The sequence below is a fragment of the Gekko japonicus genome, unplaced genomic scaffold, assembly GCF_001447785.1.
Source record: "Gekko japonicus isolate JY-2015 unplaced genomic scaffold, Gekko_japonicus_V1.1 scaffold53, whole genome shotgun sequence".
In the NCBI taxonomy this organism is placed as follows: domain Eukaryota; kingdom Metazoa; phylum Chordata; class Lepidosauria; order Squamata; family Gekkonidae; genus Gekko; species Gekko japonicus.
The window spans coordinates 1,148,020-1,173,353 of NW_015162474.1; the positions used below are offsets into that span (position 1 = coordinate 1,148,020).

Sequence of the window (25,334 nt, forward strand, 5' to 3'; positions counted from 1 at the left end):
TCATGTGCCTTTGTGTGACTCCAGTGCAGATTTAACAAACCCTCATTGCTCTGCTGCACTCACCTCTTGAATGTTCTGTTTGGCTCGACGGTCAGATGGATGCATGACTGTCCCCATCACTTTCATGTTTCCACAGACAACCAGGGCTTCATCTGGTGCATCTGTGTTAATTCCTACTCGACCATGACAAACAACAGAGTCTGGAACATGTCCTCGCTGCCAGAGCAGATCACTGTCATTCTCAAACTGTGCAGGGTTTGAGGCCTGAAAACGTTTTAAGTTAGAAGCGTGCAAATGGAAAGGCTGGAGACAGAGATAGGGCAGACAAATCTTTCCTAGGAAATGCATTTGTGTGCTTCTTTTACAGCAATAAAAGTCACAGCTTAATAAAATAACTTCACAAAGGGGAACCTGAACGTGCTACATTACCTCTTCTGAGCTTATGGGACACACTAAAGAACAAGAGTGGGAAAATGGCACAGTATGTTTTCTCCCATGTACTATGGTTTCTATCCAGACTGGGGCCTCCCACTGGCAGCTATTTATGAAGGGAAAAATGCCTCACAGATCTGCTCACAGATCTCCCACTCTCTCATCAGGTTGGCCCAGAGAAGTGTGAATCGGCTGGAAGCAAAGCGCCTAAGGATGCAGGGGCTTTCTCTGGGGAAGTGACATGGAGTTTGGGACTTGCTGCCTGCTCCCAATGTGCTCTGTTTGTGTATTGTAAATAAAACACCATGAGCATCCAGCAGTCTCTCCATCAAAGGAAGGCATTTGGAATTTCTCACCCTCAGGGAAGTGGGATGAGTACAGAATAAGACCTGTCACACCAGGCCATTTGGTAACTCCCATCCAAATTAGCAATGGAACAATTTGGTCTTTTCTGAGTCTAATTCTGCAACTTGAAATTGGCCTCTGGGAGAATTTTTCCAGTTTTCCTGGTTTTTTTCCAGACAGGGTGCACCAAGAAAATAATGCCAGGCCCAATTCTGCCCACCACTAATTTCTTTGGATAGGGACTAATAAATAATGCGGTGTGACTGGTATATATACACACAATTCAAGGTACCAGGAAAGACAGAGAGAGAAAGAGGGAAGAGGGGAAACCTCTCACCCTGCCACAGCTGCAGCCATGTCAGTGAATAGGTACATGGAAGGGAAGGTGTTTTTTTTCTCTCTCTCTCTCTAGCAAACATAAAGTTTGAACCCTGCAATGGTAATATTTAGACATCTCTACTGCAAACTGAATAGATCAGAGGCAAGCAGCTTCGCCGTATGCAGGTGCAGCAATATATCCAAATTTATTTTAAATGGAAGAGCAATCAATATGAAATTCCAATTTGAATCTAAGCAAAGCAACATCCCAACAAGTCAGCATTTATTCAAGGAGCTACTTGCCTACCTCTTCTTTTTTTTAAACCAGGCTCTGCCATCTGTGGCACACAGAGCCAAGCTCACTACAATTGGAGCATGATCTGATATGCCTGTTAACCACAACTCAGTGGGTAGAGGTCTAATCTTTCCCAGAATTGTAAGCAAAGCAGAGCACGAGGAGTTTTGCCCTTACAAAGCTTGCTGGTTTTTGCTGCACCACCTGGGGTAAAACAGATCTTGCCGAGATTTTATTCATAAACTGGAAAACTGTGCAACAATGAATATAATAAAATGAAAAATAACATGTTATATTTCGTTTTATTATATTCATTGTTACACAGTTTTTTGGTTTGAAGATATCTTTACTGTGTACCTTCCGATTGTTTATCTATCGAGATTTTATTCATGGCAGAAATAGAAAAGAACAAAGACATTTCAATTTGTTATGACCATTTTGTCCAGGGGTCTCAGGACATTATACATGGCTTAACCCATTTCATCCTCAGAACAGCCCTGTGGGGCATATGTTAGGCTGAGGGATAGTGGTCATCTCCGGAGCTTCATGGCGGAATGGGGATTTCGGCAATATGCTATATATATATATAACAACTACATAAATCCCAAATCCAATTATATCTTTTCGGGATACAAAGTTTGTTGGGAATGTAGAAACCTATCACTCTGAACTGGCTTCATGAAGGGCATCTTTTTGTTAATATTTTGAATTCATTTAATAGCACATTTGTAATGCATGTGCATTATTTGAGTAATCCTCACAACAACCCCATGAAGTAAGTCTGCTTTGTTATCCCCATACTGCAGATGGGAGACTGGGGCTGGCTTGTCTGTGGCCAGGATAAGATTTGAACCAGAACTTTCCCAGATTCCAACTTCTTTCCTTAGCTACAGTGTTCCACCAGCCCCTCACTGGCTCAGGTTCTTTCATTTCGTTAAGCTCAAATGATACTCGCTTGGACCTACCCTGACAATGATCTTTTCAGAGACATGAGCAGTCACCAAATACGACTGGTCTTGACTGACGGCGTATAATCCAACCACCAACTTGAAGTATCTAAATCAATTTATTTTAAAGTTAGAACATTATCCCAGACGTATTTAAAAGCCAGTTTGGTGTAGTGGTTAAAGTGGATAAAGCCAGTTTGGTGTAGTGGTTAAGAGCAGTGGACTCTAAACTGGAGAACTGGGTTTGATTTCCCCACTATTCCACATGCAGCCAGCTGGGTGACCTTGGGGATGGACACGTCGAAAAAATTTCTAATGATTTCAGATTCAGATCACAGGTAAGGCATTATTTTCATTACCCTGGGTTTTTTTCCAAATGTTGTTACTTGTTCAGGATTTTGTGGGGTCCCCAAAATTTGGGACCATTATTTTTGTATTTCTCCTCCTTCCCCAGCAGCAGGAGCAGAAAGGGAGGGGCGAGAGGAATCCAGCCCAGACTTACCTTGCTGGCATTGTCCCCACTGGAGCCTTCTCCTTGCCATCAGCATCAGGTAGGTTAGGCCAAGAGTGTCTGACTGGCCCAGGATTACACAGTGAACTTCTGTGGCTTAGTAGGGATTTGAACCTCGGTCTCCCAGATCCTAGTTCAGCACTCTAACCACTGCACGACACTGGGGCAGCACCATATATGGCCAGCCCTGGATCAAATGGAGCCCCAGGAATGGAGCATCTTCTAAGCCCTCCCCCATATGGCCTACTTTTTGATTTTTTGCTGCTTTTCCAGCCCATTTCACAACTTTGATGCACAATTCATGTGCATCATTTGACCATCATACAAATTACTAAACTTGCACACTGTCAATCTGTGTGTGAACACATATAGACACCTGCAAAGATAAGGGAAGCTGTTTCCTCAAAATTTATAAAACCTTTTCCAATTTTAAGAATAACTGAAATGTACTAATATCAAGAAATTGAACAGTATATCCACATCATGTGGACTAGTGTTAAAGCAGTATTATCGGAACTCTTATCTTTCATTTGTTTCAGTCATTGAGTGGACAGTTGAGTAGACTGTCATGGGCCAGCCAGCTGCCACCTCCTCGGATGAGGAGGAATCTGAAGAATCAGGTCCCACATCGACAGAATCCCCACCTGAGCAGCTGGATCCAACAGCAGACCCAACGGGGGAAGCATAAGCATCATCATCTGTCTATTTATTTATACCCCGCCCTGTCCCATGAGTGGGCTCAGGTCGGCTTGCAACAAAAGATTAATAAAATAATAAAAGTGATAAAGCCAATAAAACAACAGATGGCACAACAAATAATAACAAAAAAGAACCCATGCCTCATATCAGGTGAATAAAAAGCTCCAGTGCCCAAGTAGTGTTATCTAAAGTAGCATGGAACTGAGTAGGGGCCATGAACAGGGGAGGCCAGAATGGCTGGATGTCTGCCTCCTCAACCAAAAACCTGGTGGAACAGCAGGTCCCTCAGGGCCCTGATCTCGGGTGCGAGCATGTTCCACCAGGTTGGGGCAAGGGCCAAAAAAGCCCTTGCTCTGGTTGAGGCTAAGCAGACATCCCTTGGGCCAGGGATCACCAGGAAGTCTGATTGGAAGAGTGTAAAGCTCTCTGGGGCTCATATGGGGAGAGGCAGTCCCGCAGGTATGATGGTCCCAGGCTGCATAGGGCTTTAAAGATCAAAACCATAATCTTGAACCTGATCTGGTATTTGATTGACAGCCAGTGCAGTTGGTGCAACATCGACTGAATGCGTGCCCACAAAGGCGTCACCATCAGTAAGCATGTTGCCACATTCTGCACTAGCTGCAATTTCTGGATCAGGCCCAAGGGTAGTCCCACGTAAAGCAAGTTACAATAATCCAGTCTGGCAGTGATCACTGCATGGATCACTGTAGCTAAGTCCTGAGGAGTAAGATAGGGAACCGGCTGCCTGACCAGCTGAAGATGATAAATGGCCGATCTGGCAGTCAAAGTGACCTGGGCTTCCATAGTAAGTGAGACTCCTTACCCATGGCGCTGGCACCAACGTTGCCCCACCGAAGACTGGGAGCCTGATTCTTGACCCCAGTCCCCCATGACCGAGGTACAGGACCTCTGTCTTTGTTGGATTCAACTTCAGCCGGCTCTGCTACAACCATCCAGCAATGGCCTCTATCCAAAATGTCTGGTGTAGCATCCGTCTCTCCATCAACAGATAGAGCTGGGTGTCATCTTCATATTGGTGACAACCCAGCCCAAACTGGGCAAGGGGGCACATGTAAATGTTAAATAACATCGGAGTGAGGATTGCCCCCTGCGGCACTCCACATTCAAGTGGGTAATGTGAGGACGTCCTCTCCCCTAGTGTCACCCTCTGTCCCCAACCATGGAGAAAGGAGGAAAGCCACTGTAAAGCAGTCCCCCATATCCCAACATCGGCAAGGTCAACAGATAATAGTCAACCGTGTTGAATGCTGCTGTCAGATCTAAAAGCAAGAATGCTTCCCAATCATGGCCGGGCTGCTTGATCTTCCAGGAGAAAGAGAAGCCATGGAGGCTGGCTCTTTCCCCACCCCACCCCCATCCTCTCCTGAGCCAGTAGAGTGTAGAAGAAGAGAGCACTTGGCAGCTCAGGAGAGACAAAGGAGCACCCACTTGGCTGCTCAGCAACGGTCAGCATTAGTTCCTGGAGTTGAGTCCTTGCAGAACCAGGAGTGACAGACTGATAGGGAAACAGTAAAAGACCCACACCTGTAGGAAGGTGAACATGACTGTAATGAGCGAAACCTGGTCCTCAGGATGAGTCAGCAAAAGGTGCAGATAAAAGAACACACTGAGCGAGGCTTGGTGTGCTTGTTGCTTGTTACTCTTCTCTGTGTTGAACTGTTTAGTGAACAGAGCTCTGCCTTGACCCTGCTGCCTTGTTCCTTGTCTCTGGTAACCTGTGCTTGTTCCTGAAACCTGGGACCCAGACTCCTGAATCCTGACCTGTTCCCAAGCCTTGGAACTAGACCTCTAGACTCTTGACCCTCCTACCCTGACTCTTGGACTGGACCTTTGGATATCCAACTCTGTACTGATTTGTAGACCTTGCTCTTTTGTGTACATGTTGTCATTGTATTTGTGTATCCTGGAAACCCCAGGTAGAACAACAGTGCTAGGCTTAGCACTGAATGTGACACAGACTATCCCCCACAAACCTGTCTCCCAAGGGTTGCCTCCCTTATCCCAATCCATCCCTGATCCCATGCCTTTCCTTACATTTTAATAAATGGTGCAGATGAACTTCTGTGGAACCGAGAAAGAGAACTGGGAAGATGACAAAGGAGATTAAGGGTTTTTTTGTTTGTTTGTTTGTTTTGCTGTCAAGTTGCAGCTGACTTTTGGGGCTCCTTATGGCTTTCAAGGCAAGAGAAGTTCAGAGCTGGTTTTCCATTGCCTGCCTCTGTGTAGCAACCTGGTATTCCTTGGTGATCTCCCAACCAAATACGGACCAGGGGGCTGTCCCTGCTTAGCTTCCACAATCTGATGAGATCAGGCTAGCCTGGGCTATGCAAGTCAGAGCAAGGGGAAGGGTTTAAAGCTTTAAATGTATGTAAAGATTAGGGGCAACATGTGACATATATCCCATCAAAAATATTACCTTTGATCAGGGTTAGGTTTCCCTTTCTTTCTCATATTATTTGCTGTTGTTTCACTAAAGTGCAGCCTTGCCAGTGTTACTTTGGTGACCTGGTCTTCTGGCAGATCAACTCTGTAATACAAAAGTGAAAAGCAGTACAGCAAATTCTTATCTTATCCACGAGATGCCCAATATGTTGTCCTTAACTGAGGCAAATATTCAGACTCCCTAGGATAGACAGAACAGTTTACCACTTCTATTAATTTTTCAAATTTGGGCTTGTTCACCTTGAAATCAAATAATAGAAGACTCTGTCGCCCCCTCCTTCTCTAATTGCTGTAGCATCTCTCAAATGTTCAACGGTTTCCACACAGCATTGTGGTAATGTATGTCAAGATTACTGTAAGGTAATATCATATTATACTAATGATCAAGGGTGAAATGTAAATTGTGAGCGGTCATTTGGTAAACATTCTGTTGAGCCCTTGACCGAGCTGGATTTATGTACAAACAAAGTAAATCAGAGTTTAGGGACTTAGATTATGAGATGCCTCTAAAGCACAAAAAATGTAGTAAATTGTTAATGTTCTAGTAATACTGTATGGCCTCTTAAACATGACATGTTTTAGTCCTCAGTTATGGGCCCTGCAGTGCTAGTGATTCTACATTTTGGACACTTTAACCCTTGGGTCTGCATCACCCAGGTGAGAGATCCCTCTCCTCAAAGGCTCCCAAGAAAAAGAGTTGTTTCCCTCTTCCCATACTTCATTTTGGAAATGTGACCAAGGCACCTCTTCACCTTAATGATACACCTTAATGATACCAGGGGTGTCAAACATAAGGCCCAGCGGCCAGAACAGGCCAGTTCAGGGCTCTTATCCAGTCCACAAGCAACTGGTGCAAGAGAGGGAACAAGAAGCTGCTGGGGGAGGTGAATGGGCGGAGCCACTCAGATTATGGCTTCAGCACAGCAGAACAACCTTGTTTGCAGCAGTCAAGCAGAACCCTTTAGCTTCAGTGGCAGCCTCACTGGTAAGTTGGAAGCCACCATAGGTGCATTCAGGGCTTTTTTGGGCAGGAACGCACAGAAATGGAGTTCCAGCTGGCTCCCGAGTTGGCCACGCCCAGCAGGAACTCATTAGCACAATAGGCCACACCCAACAGCAGAAACGCATTAGAATTGGCTACATTAGGGGTGTGTGGCCTAACATGCAAAGGAGTTCCTGCTACAAAAAAAGCCCTGGGTTTTGACCACAAACAAGGTCAACAGAATAAGAAGCAAAAGGTGGGCGTGGCTGGATCACCACATTTCTGGTAACATGGGTGTGTGGCCTAATATGCTAATGAGCTGTGCTGTCAGGGGTGTGGCCTAATAGGCTAATGAGTGTCTGCTGTTGGGTGTGGCCTATTATGCTAATGAGTTCCTGCTGGGCTTTTTCTACAAAAAAAGCCCTGGGTACATTCATGCTGGCTCGAGGTTCCAAGATTGTGCACCTCTCTGCTCAGTCTGCAGTTCTGGGGATGCTGTCCCAGATGGCCACAGGGATCCGTGTTTGCACATGGGGGTTGAGATGATTCTTTGCTGGGGCCTGCTGGCGGCCAGCAGTACTGTCATATTCGCGTGCCCCCATGCAGCGGCTGTGCTTTGGCCCATTGGGGGGGGCATTCTTAGGAAGTTTATTCCACACATTGGGGAGCCTAGTCCTACCACTGAGCACACAACTGGATGGCCAGGCCTCCTTCCCCCATGAACCACCCAGCGGCCTTCAGCCATAAGCGGCTGCCACCTCGGGAGGGGGGGCCATGCCAATGATCTCCAGTTATACTGTGTGGCCTAGGGCCTCTGCCACATGTGCAGCCCCATTAGATGATCTGGTGGCCTTTGGCCTGGGATAGCTGCTGCTGCATGGGGGTGGTGCAGCTTGCCAATGATCTCTGGCTTGAACTCCCAGCATTTGTATTTATTTATTAAATTTGATTTACTAGGCCACCCTTCCCCACAGGTAGGGTTCAGGGCGGCTTACAACAATACTATATAGTCACATACAACTACATTAAAAACAGTTCAATAAATAAAAACAGTATATATACAATACTTAAGATGGCAGAAAATCCTAACTCCCCAGCCTCCCTGGGGGAGGGGCTATGAGGAATGAAGAACCACATAAGAGTGCCAGAAGTAGTCCTGTCGCTGTCCTCAGCCAAAAGCCCGGCGGAACATCTCTGCCTTACACGCCCTGTGGAAAGATAACAGCTCCCGCAGGGCACAGATGTCTTCCGGCAGAGCATTACACCAGGCAGGGGCCAGGGCTGAGAAGGCCCTGGCCCTGGTCAAGGACAGCTGGACCTCTCTCAGGCCAGGGACCACCAGCAAGTTCTTATTTCCTGAGCATAACGCTCTTCGAGGGGCATACTGGGAGAGGCGGTCACAAAGATTGCCCTGCCATTGATCACTTGGTGGCCTCGGTCAGAGGTGGCGGCTGCAGCATGGACATCTCCAGCTCATCAGGCTTTGCTTGGCCTGGGTCCTGCCATGCACGTAGCCTCGGACCTGGGCCACCTCCTCCCCGCTTCTGTAGGTGGTGATGGGGTGTTAGTTCAACTTCCTAGTCCCCTTCCATGATGGTTGGGGGTAGGAGGGAGCTCACAACACTGTGCCACTTCATGTTTTTACCCTGAGGCCTGGGCTCACAGCATTGGTGGCAGGAGTGGGCTGGGGAAGGGGTTTACCCCCCCCTCCAGGCAGCTTCGGAACATCTGCCCAGTGCTGCACCACTGGCTCTCCAGTCCGCCCATGTGGGTTTTCCTCTGTCCCCACTCCTGGTCATGGGGCCTTAGGGTGAGGACAAACCAATTTGGAGCTTAGCAGTTGCTGTCCTTTATAAAGTTTATATCTCTTGTGCCTGGCATTATGTTTCATGGCACACATGGCCCAGCTGGAAAAGGTCATACTTATGTCAGATCTGGCTCTTGTAGCAAATTAGTTTGACACCTCTATTCTAAACAAAGGCAGAGACAGAGGACATTCTAGGAAACCATACTGAAGCTGCTAATAAACATCAGCATCAAGATATTGAACAGTGAATAAAAATAATAGTTCCTTGATAACTATGGTCACAAGACTGAAGGGAACAAGCTGAAACTGAATTCAGATATGATCTAAAGGATGCTAGTTGGGAAAGCAGGGATGTTGGAAGGGACTGATCTGTCAGCTTTGGATGGAATTATACTTTTTCTAACAGATCAAGCGAAGAGTGTGGGAGTGGTGTTCTTGGAGCCCGACTTATTAACTGTTAACTGTTGCTAGGAGCACCTTCTTTCAATTACATAGTACTTGTAAGATTATCACCTTACTTCAGCTCTGCCAACCTCACTACACACACTGCCATGACCTTCAGGTTGGACTAGTGTAACAAACAGTGCACAGGGCTGTCCTCAAAGATGACCCAGAAACTATAATTGGTACAAAGGTAGGCAATCAGGCTTCTGTCTGGGGCTGGATGACTAGAACAGATAACACCTGCGCTTCAACAGTTGCTTCTGTCTGGGGCTTCTGTCTGGGGCTGGATGACTAGAACAGATAACACCTGCGCTTCAACAGTTGCACTGACGACCTATTCACTTCCAGGCCCAATTCAAGGTGTTGGTTTTTCCCTTTTGTGGTGTATTCAATTCAATTCAATGAAAACTGTGTATGACCTCACTCATTGAAACACCATGTAAAGCTTCGTCCTGGGCAAGGATCCTAATCACTCAATGCCTATTGGTAGCCCAGGAAGAGCCGACCAATCACCTACCATCCAGTTCCCTGAGAGGGAACGTCTGTGATTGGACATTATTCTTACAATCCTATTGGTTGTTATGTACAGTGGGAGTGGCTACATTAGCCAGGAGAGTTTAAAAGAAGCACAACTGCAGTGCTAAGGTTGTTCTGGTTGTTCTGTTCTGGTTGTGTTAAGTATTGTTTATTAAAGCTGAATCACTTGCTGAAATCACTCTCTGACTCTTTGTTAAGTAGTCGATTTAACACCTTTAATACTCTTCATGTCCTGGGACTCCAAAACTACTTTCATGTGCTAGCTAATTCCTTGCTGTGCCTTCTCTCAAGTCGCTCTTTAGGTCAAGCAAGAGTGGTTTTCATAACAGGGCCATTGCTCTGGAACAGTCAGACAGAAGAGTTACAGAAGGCACATAAAGGTATCCTACTTCAGAAAGTTTTCTGGCAGATGTTGCAGAAGATTGATGGGCACCATCTTATGTATGCTGTTGGATATGGATGCTGATTTTATTTTGTCTTTGTAACAACATGTTGCTTCTGTAAGTCACCTTGAGTCCTTGGGGATAGGTGAGATATAAATGTCTGGCTAAATAATTAATTATGGCTGAGTCTCAGGCAACCCTACTGTGGCCTCCATTTACCACACAAAGAGGCTGCCCAAGAGAGAGAGTTTGAGATCACTAGTAAAAATGCTGGCACACTAAATCCTCAAAGATAATCCTGTCACCACCCATGGGTTACACAGAAATGCAGTCACATAGGACCTGAAACTATTAATGTTAAAAATACCATCCCTGACTCCTTAAGTTCTGGAGTTGGGCTAGGTGGGCCCCAGCTTCCCGTACTCATCACTGGCCCACCCCCCTCCACCCTGGTAAGAGCCACCATGGCCGCCCTCTCTGTCTCTGCCCTCATTGAACCTCCCCTTGGTGCTGGGGCCGCAAAAAGCTTTGCCAGATCTTCACTGATTTTAGACTGAAGTCCAACATTTTGTGGATTTTAAAAGGGGAACAACCTGAAGCAGAACCTTTATATGTGACCCCCCCAAAATATGTTTGAATAAAGCATAGAAACAGACAACTGAAAATAAAAAGAGTAAAACGCATTCCTTACTAGATTTCTCTGTTGGTCTCAAAATGTAAGGCATAGAGAATTATTGTTTTTAAAAACGTAGTTCCCACTAAAAGGAGATTTCAGTGTTATGTCCGCAGACCGCCACTGGGCGCCCGCGATTCAGCGGACCTTGAGTCCAGAGAACAATGAGGTCTAGGCTCCTGCACCCTGCCTCTAGGGAACCAATGGGACATTGGCAGGAGGTTTGAATGCGCCAATGGGATTCCGCAGGGGTTCCCCAGAATGTATATAAGCGGCCGCTCGGCCGTTGGTAGGTGTGCGTGTTGTGTACTAATAAAGTGTGCTGTGTACTATGCGTGCCTCAGCGGTTCTTCCATGCGGCTAACCCACTACACAACATTCAGTCCATTTGCCAAGCAACTATGTTGGTTTTATTGCCAAAAGCCAAACCTAGCTATTGATTCCCCATGCATCAGGAAGAAGGTATGGCTGTTGTACTTCTCTCCAAGACAACTGATCAGGCCGCAGGAACAAGGAACTGGAGCGGATGGACATTCTCCTTAGAGAAAATTAGAGTGTACTAACAGTGGTGATCTGACAACTCCGCTCCCTTTTAATCCAGGTGAGTATTTTAAACTGCCCCAGTCCACTCCAGGATTTGATGTGGGCAGGAATAGGGTGAAAGGAAGCTGTTGTCAATGCAGCTCTAGACACAGAAAGAACTGGACTTGTTAAACTGTGCTCTTGTTTGAAATATGTGAGTTAAGTCCTGTCAAGTCACTTCCGACTTCTGGCGACCTTATGAATTAATGTCCTCCCAAACGTGGTGATGATTGGATTTATGGGGTCTGAGTTACAGCCCCCTAAAGAAGGTGCCCCCAGGAAAGTGCTTTCTGGGGAAATGACAGGTGCAGATTCGGGAGTGTATAGAAAGGACCCCAAGCAAGCTAGAGGCATCAAACTCTCAGGGAACCCCCCCCCCCATGCTCCTCTACATTCCCTCCAAAGATATGTGCAGATTGGATTTAGGAGGTCTGAGTTATAGCCCCCCCCCCCGAGCATGCCTCCAGGAAAGTGCTTTGGGGGGGAAATGTCAGGCACAGGTTTAAAAGTGTATAAAATGGACTCCCTGCAAGCTACACACACCAAATGCACAGGCTGGAGAATTCTGTCCCCCCCCACACACACACACACAATTTCTTTGAAGTTTGGTAAACATTTTGATTGACCGGACACCCGGACACTATCTGGGAATGTATCCATTCATGAACCACCACAAACCACCACAAATTGCTTGAAACTTTGTAAAAAGTTTGTAAAAAGTTCATGTTGGTTGACCTGCTGCAAGCTTCAGTTTGCAAACCATGAACTGGCCAAAATTCATTACGAACTTTAATTCATGAGCCAGTTCATGCTCATCCCTTATCCAAACCTAGAACAAAGGTTCCCCTACCTATTTGCAATGGTATTACCCAACAGAGTGGGAAATGCTGATGACACACATTCTTCTCTGTATGGGGCTGTCTTGTAGACGTTTACTTGATAACATATGACTGTGATTAGATTTCTATGGGTTATCTGTACTCTGAGGAAGCAAGCATCATAGGGACTGGCAGAAATCTAGCAAGCAAACTCTGCTTTGGCGTATGGCCATTAACAGGAATGTTTTAGATCAGACATCAGTCACAGACTTTATCTCAATCTCTTCATACCACTATGGAGGAGGATTCAATTACTTTTCAGTCACAAATTAGTGGAAGGCCTAAAATCTATTTTATGAGCTTATACTAACAACAAAATAAAATGGCTTGCTGGCTGGTGAAGAGGAAATTGGGGCCACATGGCTGGTTAAGGAGCATAGTGGCAGAGCTAAAGAGGCCTTGTCCTGAGCAATGTCTAGTTTGGCAATTAACAAGAGGCCTATGGAAGGCACTCTTAGCTTTCTAAAAGAAGAATGGAATATTAGATCAAATATAACACTAGTTAAGAACATTATAGGGTGTGTATCTCCCCCCCCCCGCCACTTACTTAAATAGATAGAAAGGTCTTTTGGTTCGGTCAGACTGAGATTGTTCAACTACAATCACTTGATTGGGTGCTTCCATCTGCAATAAAGAAATAATAAGCAAGAGAATTGTGACAATTTAAGAACCTTTTCAAGAATAATTAAAAACAATGCAACTTTCTGAGGACATCAGCCTATTAGAGTGCTTTCTGATGAAGAGTGTATATGCAAACTTTAGGGCATTCATAGTTTATTGGGGATATGCCAAACCGTACCAGATGGGATTCTGAAGACACAAGTGGAGATTGACTGATATAATGGAACATTCCTACCTTCTCTTTCTTGTTACAGCCCCTTGAATCCACCCCACAGATCTCTTCTGAGGTTTGAGAAAGGTGTTCCTCTGGAACACAGTGGAATGCAAAGTGGGAGCCTACATCTGGAAGGAGAAACTGGCAGGAAACAATGATCAGAATTGCCTGTCATTTGCACAAGGAGCTCTCTAAATTCCACCCATTGTTTATATTTTACTAGACTGGCAGATGAAACTGAGCAGCATGGAGCAATGAAAGTGTACTACCAAACACCTATTACATTTGCATCCCACATTTCCTCATTGAAGTCTAGGACAGCTTATACAGGAATTATCCCATTTTATCATCACAGCTACCCTATGAAACTGGTTCGGCAAAAGACAGTAAGCTTCAAGGTTGCACAGGGACCTGAAGTGAAGTCTCCCATAGCCAATCTAAACACTGTGTCTCGTACTCTATTCTAACTCCACATTATATATAAAAATGGCACAATATAAACAGAGGGCTCAGAGTCCTTCAAAGATTATATATTAACCCATCAAATGGAATCTTGAGGACCACAGAAGAAGTTCCTCTTGTTCAACAGGGCTTTCCTACCACTTCCACTTCCATCTGTGGACCCCTGACAGTATTTTAATAAATAAATAAAACTTTTCCCAGAGAGAGGCTGCCAGAGGTACGGAAGAATGGAAAGCTGATGATGGGGGGACAGAAAAAGGTAGGCTGGCTGCTGGGTGGGAAGGACAGAAGGAAGCAGGAAAAAGATAGAGGCTATGGGGGCTTCCAGGGAAGGGGAAGAGGAAATAGTGGGCGAAGAGAAAAGTCCTTGAGGGTCCTTCACTTGTATGCTCGATTTGTCAGTTCATTTGTGAAGGTCGGTCCAGAGTGCTGTAAAGGCAGGCCAGAGTGTTATGAACCCAATTTGTGTGTTGTGTCTGTCTACTCCCATAACTGAAGGTGGAAAGAAATAGTAACCCAAATAATTTGGACTTTTGACTGCGGATTAGAAGGCCAAGGAGAAACGTGGGAGGGTAACATCCACTAGAGTACATGGCAGAACTGGTTTTTCTTTGCCATGCGGCCAGGGAACCTTCTTAGTGGTATAGGATCATGAGAACAGGAGAAATTCATCAGAAGAGCAAGTCACTGTTCCTTGTAATTACCTTGAATTGGGGCAATGGTTAAACCATTACATCAAACCATTGTAATGGGATGTGTCTGTGGTTCAGGGCACAACAGCTGCTTTGTGTGAAGCAGGTCCTAAATTACCTTGACACAGAGAGTATTCCATCTTTCTGTGTTTATACCTCTGAGGATGCCAGTCACAGTTACTGGCAAAACGTCAGGTTCTACAATGCCAAGACCACGGCCACACATCCCGGAAAATCTACAGCAACCTATCTATATACCTAGCTATACATTTATCTATATATCTATCTATATATCTATCTATATATCTATCTATATATCTATCTATATAACTATCTATCTATATATCTATCTATATATCTATCTATATAACTATCTATCTATCATCTAGTACTGCTCATATAGCAATAACCTTGAGCCAAAAATAACATTATAAAATAAGATAATATCTTACTTAGTGTTATTCTTCTGTTGTTTAATTATTGCCCCCATAAATTTTGCCATGGAGAGAGTAACAAAATCATTTATGTCTGATACTAACCATGTCACTACTTAGGAATATGAAAACATGATTCACTTGCCTTAATTCCAAAAGCCTTCAAGTAAAAGCTTTCTATAGGTTTCAGTCCCAAATTGGTTTTGACAAATTTGGGATTTCCAACAACACGAATGTAGACTGTGATCTGGAAATGGTTTTTCTTCTGACAAACAAAAGTATCATCTGCTGCTGAAAAACTAAATCCTTTGTTTGCAACAACATGATATCCCACATCCGGGCTATAAAAATAGAAATATTTTTAAGTAAGCGGAATAATGTTCCAGTAATATCAATAAGTCACATTATTTACTTTAATCTTTGAGGTACAAATGAATTTCTAAATTGGCTTTTGGGTATGGGTATGTATTCATATAAGCCTTGAAAATCCTCTAAAAAGGGTCTGGAAACACTTCCCAAGGTATTATTTCAAGAAAGTCTTTCCCCCCTTCCTGATCTATCAGGAAATGGAAAAGATCCCAGGCCCTTTGCACTGCCTCCCTGCAATGGAAAGATGCAGAGCAGGATTATCCCATGCCAATAGCAAGCTGCTCCTTCTACCACAGATGACACACGGTCTTGAGAGGCTGCTGAATGGCTGCTTCACTGATACACAGGCATGAAGCTGTAATGTTCCTGTGTGTCTCTGGAGTAGTTGTAACTGGTTCCAACCATGGCAAAAACCAATGTCATATGAAAACACTTTTATAGACACTTTATACTGTGTGGACTGAAGTCATGAGTCACCCAAGAAGGGCATGCATTGCAGAGAGCCACAGACGATCAAGAGCTCCCCATAGCATGTTATGATATATCTAACACCTGTTCTATCACATACATCGGCAAGTGCTGAACCTTACGGTTTGGGTCTGGAATGCAATTAATCATGTAAGTATTTCCCTGTCCACCAGGTAGTACTGGATGTGCATCTTCCCCCAAAGCAACTAGAACCAGCCATCGTAGATGACAAGCCATTTCTGAAACTGGGGAGAGACTTAAAATGGGATTGCTGTTGAAAACTAAGATGCAAAAACATCCCACTGGGTATGTGCAACAGTGCAAGACAGATTCAGACTCAAAAGAGTTCTTTGGCTCCCAGATACTGGGTTGGAACCGACAACTGCTTTCTGCTAAGTCAGGACACAGTCTTCTTCCAACAGGTGGTGTCATTTCCATAGGGGGGAAACTTCTTATTTAGCAAAAGGGAGTCACTGGAGTAGGCCCTTTGTTTTTGTGGTACTTAAATGTAAAGTAATTTAGCCATGAGCACTATGAGTGTACATCAAGCAACCCTTTCATCTACCAGTGCAACACAGAAGGATATTTTATGGTTGTTTTTTATTACTGCTTGTTCCAATGAAGATGTGATGGTTGTTTGCCACATTATTTGTGGCATACACTGTATTTTTTTCAAGATTTGCCTTTCTATAATTAGATTCAGATGTTGCTTCATCAGGGACATTACTCAGAAATAACTGCTGCCTTCCACAAACAAGGAGTCCCAGCCACACAGTTTTGCTAACTATCTTAAATCATTCATGTACTCAAGCATTTCTTTTGAGAACTGGAATGCTAATAATCAGAAATTAACATCCACACTATTTTTTTACTTGAGTGCTCATTATGAGATGAGGGAGAAAATGTTGCCACATTCCCTTCCACCTCTTGAGCCTCTGAAGTTATTTCAACAGATTATGTGGTTTGACTAAACTAAGAGGTTATAATTCAAGAATGAGGGTATATTTGAGATGCAGACAGGTTTAAACCCTCCCTATTTCTACTTTTTAAGATGTAGGACTAACTTGGGAGAAGTGAACTCAGAAGCAAATGCCACATAGCCATTTACTTCCTACAGAAGATCACACGATCTTGCAATAATTAACTGAAGAAGCACTGTAAATATTGTCACATAAATTAACAAAGAAAGGTGTTTTGCATGTTTATTCCCATCCCCATGATAGATTCTGGAGTGGATGTAGAACTCTGGCTTTCAAAAGATGCCCTGTTACTGACAGTTTGCAAATTCATTTTTGAGCACTGCTACTACTTGTGTAGGAATCCAAGCGTGCAACCAAGAACAAGACATAACATGCATTTGTTTCACTTATTTTCTGCTGTTCCACAGGGGGGCAAAGATGTCACAGATCTTCTTGAAAGAAGCAATGAATTAGCTATCCAGACAATCAAGCCTCTCTTTGCGTGTAAGTAATACATCATTCCAAAAGCTGTAGCACAAGATACTGAGTCTTCATTATATAGAAGGCCGTTTTGTTCCTTAACAATGATCTCTTGTCACATGACACTGTGGAAACCCTCATTCCACATTGCTGATAAAAGGCAGTTCTTTCGATTCATCCTTTTTCTTGGCCATTAGAGGTTAGAAGGGTTTAATGTAAGGATTTTAAGAAAGATTTATATCAGCTTTATTCTTCAACAGAACGGTGAAGAAAAAGAGCAAAAGGTTCCTTTGAGACTCACTTTTCCACTCAATTTTAGCACTCAGAGAGAACTAGTTCATAACTGGAAGCTCATTCACTTCTGAATTTGTAAGAGCTTGATGAAAAGGATATCAGATTGACAAAAGATAAAAAGCCAAGGCTTTAAGAATCTGTGCTTTAAACGTTTCTATATAGAAAACACGTAATCCTTCTTATTAAAAGAGATGCAACAAACCCTCCAAATACTATGAACTCTAAAAATTTGTTTCATATATTTAGTAGTGTTGGCCCCCATATTCTTGCTATAGTGTGTTCAGATTATTGTTCATTAAAAAGCATTAAAAAAGGGAAACAAAACCAAAAAATAATTCCAAGTTACCTGTGGTGTATTCAATTCAATGTAAACTGTATGTGAACTCACTCATTGGAACACCATGCAAAGCTTCGTCCTGGGCAAGGATCCTAATTCCTCAATTCCTATTGGTAGCCCAGGAAGAGCCGACCAATCACCTAACACCCAGTTCCCTGAGAGGGAACGTCTGTGATTGGACTTTATCTTTACAATCCTATTGGTTGTTAGGTACAGTAGGGCGGGGCTACATTAGCCCGGGAGAGTTTAAAAGGAGCTCAGCTGCAATGCACAAGTTGTTCTGGTTGTTCTGTTCTGGTTGTGTTAAGCGTTGCTCATTAAAGCTGAATCACTGGCTGAAATCACTCTCTGACTCTTGTTAAGTAGCCGACTTAACATTACCTTTTTGTTTAAAAGGGGGGGGAAACACCTTGGGATGATATATTTCCAAGAAATAAACTACCTTATTCATAAAATGGGACATTAATATATAAGAAATAACACTGACAACCAACACTTAACAATGGGGTCCATTAAAAGTAATTAGTCTACCACAGGATCACTGCAGTCCCAAGTACATTGCTTGACTTGACATGGAACCCCAAATCAGTGCCAGCAGCAACAGGCAGTAAGAGTAGGGCCAGAGAGTCCAGCCTGTGGAACTTCTTGCAGCTGCCTCACTCTGTGAACACCGTGTCCAGCAGGCAGCATCTTATGTGAACTTACCTGATTTTAAACCCTCTCTACCATTTTGATTACCATCAACAAATACAGGAGAATGTATCTTTCTGAGGGTGCTATGAATTTCTGTTCTCTATCTGGGTCTTAATCTCCAGGATAACCAAAGAAGTGAAGGGAGGAGAGCCATAACAGTCTAACCACTTTGAATCTGTAGAACAGACATGTGCTTCATCTTGTTCTTGAGAAAGTCTATTATGCCATTTATTTCTGTACCCTTTCATGCCAACTGAGATCATAATGAAGAAGAACAAATATGATCAACACTTACAGTCTTTCATACTTGTGGTTTAAAAGGCTGTTCCAGGGAGACACTCGATAGGGTTGCCATGCGAGGGACTGATAGCATTTCTCAGCAGATGCTGCATTCTGGCCATCACTGTCATGTTCTTGCACCATGGAAGAAAAGTCCTTAACTGTCACTACAAAGAGACCAGTTCACTTGTCAAATGGGTGATGTAATATTCTTTGATATGGGAATGAGTCTGGCTGGTGGCATAATGAAATGCCATGGCACACTGCCCCACACAAGACATCTTTGTACATGAATACAGAGTAAGAGCTGCAGCTAACAGAAACAGAATATTGCTATGCAATTGTGAAATTACCTTCAGTCATACAGCTTTAGTGGGGAATCCAGACGATATTGTTGGCAACCAGTTACATTCTACTGTTTTCCCTCCATCTTTTCCCAGAAAAACTTTGTGTAATTCTTTAACATAACACACAACTGCAACCCTTCCAGAGGGGCCAGTCAAAGCAGTACTGAGGTTTCTCAGGACTACCTTAATATTTCCCCCTCTTTTCCTTCTGCTCTGAGCTTAATTACTTTCTATTCTCTTCCACCTGCTAGCCACAATGTTCATGAATCAGTTGTTAATCATCAGTTCTTGTCTTTTGGGGAGGAGACTTAAGCACTGCTTTTCACTTTGCAGCCAAAGCCACTCTCATCTTTATTATCATTATAGTGCTATTATGAAACTGATAATAACAATAAAATAAAAAAGCAATCAGTTTGACTGCACAGTGCTTAAACACCCACCCCACTGAAACAAGGGCAAACATTTACCATTATTTCAGGAATGCCACACCCATGGGAAATAACTCATCAGGTTGTGAACAAAGGAAAATGGAAGAAGCTGCAGAACTTTTGCTGAATGGTACTTCTGAGTAAATACAGTGTAGGATCTTATGCATAGCTGAATATTTATGAAGAATATAGTTTCTAACTGTGGGAAAGGAATGACTGAGCAACACTAAAGTGTCCCAGTATGACAGCAGTCTAACAGTGGGTCTTACGCAGAATTATGTGCCATTCAGTGGGCTTTGATGGGAGTAATTATGCATAGGATTGCTCTATAAGAGTATTTTGTTGTGTGATACTAATAGAAGTGCATTTGGGCCTCTTGCATTGTTTATGTATCCTATATAAATGTTGGCAATTAAGGAGAGAATGTACTGTAATAACATAACAAAACCATGGGGTGTATTGAGATATAAACACTCCTTGAGGCATAGCAACATGTGTTCTGAAACATGAATCAGAACTGAGCACCCGCTTGTTTTGCTTGAATGGCATCCCCAATTAAAATGCATCACTTCTAAATGTGTGAAAACAACCAATAAAGCCCTCGTCGTATTACATCTTAAAGCCGCACACATATCCCCATTAACCCTATCCACATCAAAAGCTCTCCATGCCAATGTGGAAACTGATGATGGGTTGTTATATTCTGCTGTTTCACAGATACAGAGAGAAAAAGAGAGACTCCTTTTCTTTAGATGGGGAACTAATGCACAATAACTAAATCATGTTTTACACTCCAAAGAACTCTGGGCACATTGCTATGAAATAGGTCAATGATCTAAAGTGACTCTAGCTACAATGTCTGTGATACTTTGCATGGTTTCAGAAAGACTGAGGGTTGGAAGTTCTAAGTGACCTAAAATGAGCACACTCAGGACTGTGCAGAAGATGTCCTTCAGCTGCCAGGCTGAAAGGCTTTGAATAGCCTGTGTAATTGCAGCTGAGAAGTGCAGAGAGGAGGGCAAACACTGCAATTTCTTATACATTCATAAATGAACTCCTGTCTCCAGTCTTGCACTCCTGTGGTGTCTTTGACACCAACATAGGGCACCAAGATCTGACTCACAGGCATTCCCACAAACCAGACTTTAAATTCATGTGTACAGCTGATCGTTCCAAAACATCACCAGCATTCAAGGAGCTGCATGGATTTCTCAAAGTTGTCAGGTCACAGCTGAAGATGCTGACTCTTATTATTTTGGCTTTCTACAGTCTCAGGGACTGCCTCCTCTCCTGGGTTGCACTGGGACTCAGAAGGACAGCCAGGTGTTTGACTGTCTCTGGGCCGAACTAAATGTTACAAACACAGCTGTGTGCAGTGTTAGCCAGGCAGCTGCTTCTTGGCAGCAAAGCATCCTTGGAAGGGGTAGCATGCAGTTGTAGAGTGGGCAGAGATTAACCTTTTCCCTCTTTCCAACTGCTCCCCCCCCCAAAAAAAAAAGAACTTCCTTTCCCCCCAGCCACTTTAACCCTGCCTGGATTGCAGGTGTGTCTTTTTTAAAAAATAGAGTTTTATTAGTTTATATATAGAAAGGGGGGAAGGGAAAAGAAAGGGGGGGAAGAGTACAGAGTTCTATAAAAAATTTCAAATTAGCATTCTGCATGCAAAACCTCTCCTGAAAGTTTCACAACTATTTTAACCATCTTTCTTATTGTTCTTAATTTAGTCTCAGGCCCAGTCTGCATCTAGCATTTGCTCTGCTGTTCCAGGGCTCTTTTTGTAGCTCCTTTGCATATTAGGTGACACACCCCTAATGTACAATAATACAATGGGTACAGCAATAAAGAGTAACAAGTAATGGAAAATTGCTGCAAACGTGCACACAAATGGATAACAATAATACAAGCACTTAAACTTGTGATGCTCTCATGTTGTTTTAATCCTTGTTTTCAGCTATAAAGCGCCAACCAGACACAGCAGTGGCGTGGAGACGAGCAGATTACGAACCTCTCGAGTAAAGCCGTTCGTTTCGATACAAAATCTTTATCAAAAATCTCAATCTTCCATGGTCTTCATATATTACTCTTCACAAACTAGAAATCCTAAATCCTAAATGCTTCCTCAGTGACTCACAGCATACAGTATCAAAGATAAACTTCCATCAGACTAAGATTGAGAACTGATATCTGTAGGCAGGAGATAAGCTGTAACTCTGCAATGCTCCCGCTAAGCTGTGGAGTCCTGTGAGCAAAAATTCCACTTTGTGAGCTACTGACATTAGAATTGTGAGCAAGCTATTTGGCTACTGCATAAATTAGTTTGCTCTGGAGCCATTCTTCCTGAGCTAAAACAAAAACATGTGAGCCAGAGGCTAAAAAACTGTGAGCCAGCTTACACTAACTCATCTTAGAGGGAGCAATGGCTGACAGTATAGGGGATCCCCTGGTCCCCCCTGGAGGCATGGCATCCTGAAATGCTGGCCATCAAAAGGAGGATGCTGTTTGCAAGAGTAGAAGGAGTTAGTGTTTAAAAAAATGCTCTCAAACTGTGCGTTCCCGAGCTTCCACTTCCTATTTTTAAATCCCCCAATCTTATGTATCTCAGTGGAGTCCAGGTATTCCAATGGGGTCGCTATTGTGCTGTTTTGGTGTTGTGTTATAGCGCTATAGTGCACTTAAAAGAACATTTTTTTAAAAGAAGATCGCCCGCGTGGGCGAAAAAGGGCAGGAAAACAAAGCGGCGGAGTTTGAAATGCCAAACCTCTTCAGAGACGGCTCCTTACCGGTAGGGGAAAGGCTGTGTGAAATGGCCACCCCTGTACCTGTTTACTCCAAGACGGTACAATAACGGCTTAAAGGGGGTAATCTGAAATTCCCTTTAGACTGTGAGGGGTTTTCTGTGAGACTCTGAGGGGTTTTCAAGACTATTCATAGACTGTAATTGGATTAAAATGTGGGAGCTAAAATGACCAGCTGGAACCAACTGGGATGAAGTATATTACTCCAAAATTGTTCCATCCACTTTAGTTGTTGTTTGACCCTGTTTAAACCCTAAATGTTCTGGAGGCAGAGTATCTTAAGTACACTTTACTACCATACATGCATACCTGACCTCTCATATTAACATCTGGGGGTCCATGGTGCATCCCTTTTCTTTCTACCTGAGCCACAGTGAGCAGAGGTTGATAACAGGGCTTTTTCTATGGTAATGCCATATATGTGGAATACTTTCCCCAAAGAAATCACATCTAGACAATATGTAAGTATTTATTCAGAAAAATTGTATGCTATCTCTCCATACCTGCTCAGAACAAATATGCCTTGAGCCAAGAGGAAACATGGGGTATAAATATTATAATAAACAGAAGTTTTATAAAGAAAGCACCTGGTTCTTTAGGATGGCCTTTGGAACCAGATCTTTCTTGAATGAAGCTGTAGGGCAGGTTGATTTTTTACTCTCCTAATTCCTTCCTCTAACATTTGCTGTGATTTTAAATGAATTTGATTGCTGGACCTGTAACTAGCTTTGCCTTGTTAATTGTTGCATAATGGGTTTAGATATTTATCATTCTAATACAATGCTGTTAGTTGCCTTGGTAATTTTTCTAAAATTGAAAAACAGGATATATTTTAAATATGTACATAAATACAATTTAGGCATGGGTTATTAATTTAGCAGCCAAGGTTAAACCAGGAAAATTAGAGAGAAAGGTTATCTAGACAGTTTAAAAGAAATAGGGCTCCAACTATGCAATCTTATGCAGAGTTACTTCAGTATAAGCCTGAAAATTTCATTGGATTTTGACTGAGTAACTCAGCATAGGACTGCACTGTAAATATAATCCTTTACATTTCCTATGTGCATGCAGTTAACATCTGCAGATGTTACTTATCTTTGGCCAATGGAGCAAAGCAAGCAACAAATGGATATCAAACCAACACGTAAATCTTTGTCATAACACACATTAGTGATTGGATGGAAAGATGCATTCTGCTCCAATGTGAGTGGAAGTGTCTTTATGATCCTCAGATCTATTCCAGTTCCTCTATCCTACTACTTTTAAGTATGAGACTGTAGATAGAGTATGGCAGTACCATGTTAGGTATATTCTATTTGTTTGAAATGAAGGCTCTAAAGGCTTTTCATCTGTGTGTTTTGCCTTGTTTTTTACTTACTTGGTCCAACACTGTCAGTGCATGTGAGAAATTCAAGAGAGTCCTCCAACATCTCCGAGCACTTTCTCTTTTTGGACATCAAGGGAAGGCTGGGGGAAGGGGCAGGACCATTAGTATCAATGACTAAAATGCTAAAAAATCTCAAATATGATTTTAAAAAATCCAAATTCCTTTTTAAAGGGAGTGACTTCTCTTTCAGCATTAAATATACCTCTAGGCCTTCCTAAACTATGTGCAGGAGGTACAATCAGCATCCTGGCCTCAGCCTGTACATCTGCCCAGGTCTTCTCTCAAATAGCTCCCAGCAAAAAGAATATCGCCCATAGCATCATTCATGGTGAGTAAAATATTTGTACACTACCTGAATTAGTTTTTTTAAAGAAAGAAATTAATCTTCTGCTCATGTGTGCATATCTATTTGCATCCATGAGCATTTATCCCTTTAAAATAATTATATATAAACTCTGTCCTCCATAAAGTAATGTCACAATATTTTAAGGTCTCATTAAAAAACATTTTCCCTTGAGAGGTGTGCAGTCCTGAATTCCTGAATTCTTGAACACTGTTTCCTGAGGGAGGGGAAGTATTCAATTGGCTAGACAAATGAGGTTAAGATTTTTTAAAATGTATGTACATATTTCCTTTTGTGTGTTCCTGACTTTATTACATTATTGCTGGCTGATCTATGTAATAAAGTTAAGTCAGTAAGAAAATTGACCAGACCAGAAGCTGCTTTCCATAGGGTCTAGTTCAGGGGTCCCCAACCTCTTTGAGCATTTCGGATTCTTACACTGGATGGTAGAGCACAACCACAAAATGGCTGCCACAGGAGGTGGAGCCAACCACAAAGTGTCAGGGAGTGAGGTCATGCATAACTCTAATTGCAACTCTTCAACATTTCAGCAGAAAATATGTTTAATAAAACAAATATATTGTTTAAAAATATTTCCTTGCGTACACTCAGCATATCCCCAGTCATACAGTGAAGAACCTTATGCTATGGTGGAAGCTGCTGCTGAAGCAATTTATTTAAAGTCTGAAGAGGCATCTCCAGTGGCCAATCAGAAGGCCCTGCTGGGCAAAAGCCCCACTGGGCCTCACCCACTTTGTAAAAACACTTGGCAGGAGCAGGAAAGGAGTCTGCGGGTGCTGTAGTGGCCATGAGCTCCACATGGGGGGGGGGGGACTGGTCTGATCCCCTGACATGTATTGGACTGGATGACGGTCTCTGCAGTTAAAAAATAGGAAGTAGGAAAATTGAGCCAACAGGCTTTCCCCATGCAGCCAAATATTCTCTTCCCTGACCATTATCAAACTACTGAAGCTGGAGTAGGATTACCACCACAGCAATAAATAAATAATGCTAAGACAGAACCCGCTGTCTGTCTGTCTACAAACTAAGTTCTGCACAGCAACCACAGAGCCCAAGCAGATAAGAGAACTACTTGGGGATGCTGTCACCACCTAGGGGACCCTATCCTGGGTGGAAAGATGGTGTGGAAATGTTTTAATTACATAAATTTTAATCATAAAGAAATCTGTCCTGATTATTGGGGGATGGGGGGGAGTTTAACCCAAAGGCAATTCAGGTTATCAAACCAATTTTTAAATCTTGGGAAGAAAAAAAGAAACAAGAAGCCACATAGCCTCTTAAACTTTTAAATACTGCCACCCTGTGGAGAGATGTACACACCAGCTTCATTCATCTAATAGAGAAGGTTCCTGTCATAACATAGTAAGCTAGTGAGTCTCTAAGGTACTACAGACGTGTTGTGTTTTTTTTAA

General features: G+C 43.1%; 1 protein-coding gene across 1 annotated transcript in view; it reads right to left on the minus strand.

The window, feature by feature from the left end:
- The window catches only part of MYRFL (myelin regulatory factor-like), a 73,387-nt gene that overhangs the window by 35,265 nt on the left and 12,788 nt on the right, over window positions 1–25,334 (minus strand). The window contains exons 8-14 of the mRNA XM_015405692.1: window positions 23,550–23,638; window positions 18,618–18,768; window positions 14,868–15,063; window positions 12,847–12,923; window positions 5,988–6,098; window positions 2,356–2,446; window positions 64–264 (exon numbers count right to left, since the gene is read on the minus strand). Of these exons, the coding sequence (XP_015261178.1) occupies window positions 64–264; window positions 2,356–2,446; window positions 5,988–6,098; window positions 12,847–12,923; window positions 14,868–15,063; window positions 18,618–18,768; window positions 23,550–23,638 (916 nt within the window). The remainder of the gene's footprint in view (window positions 1–63; window positions 265–2,355; window positions 2,447–5,987; window positions 6,099–12,846; window positions 12,924–14,867; window positions 15,064–18,617; window positions 18,769–23,549; window positions 23,639–25,334) is intronic.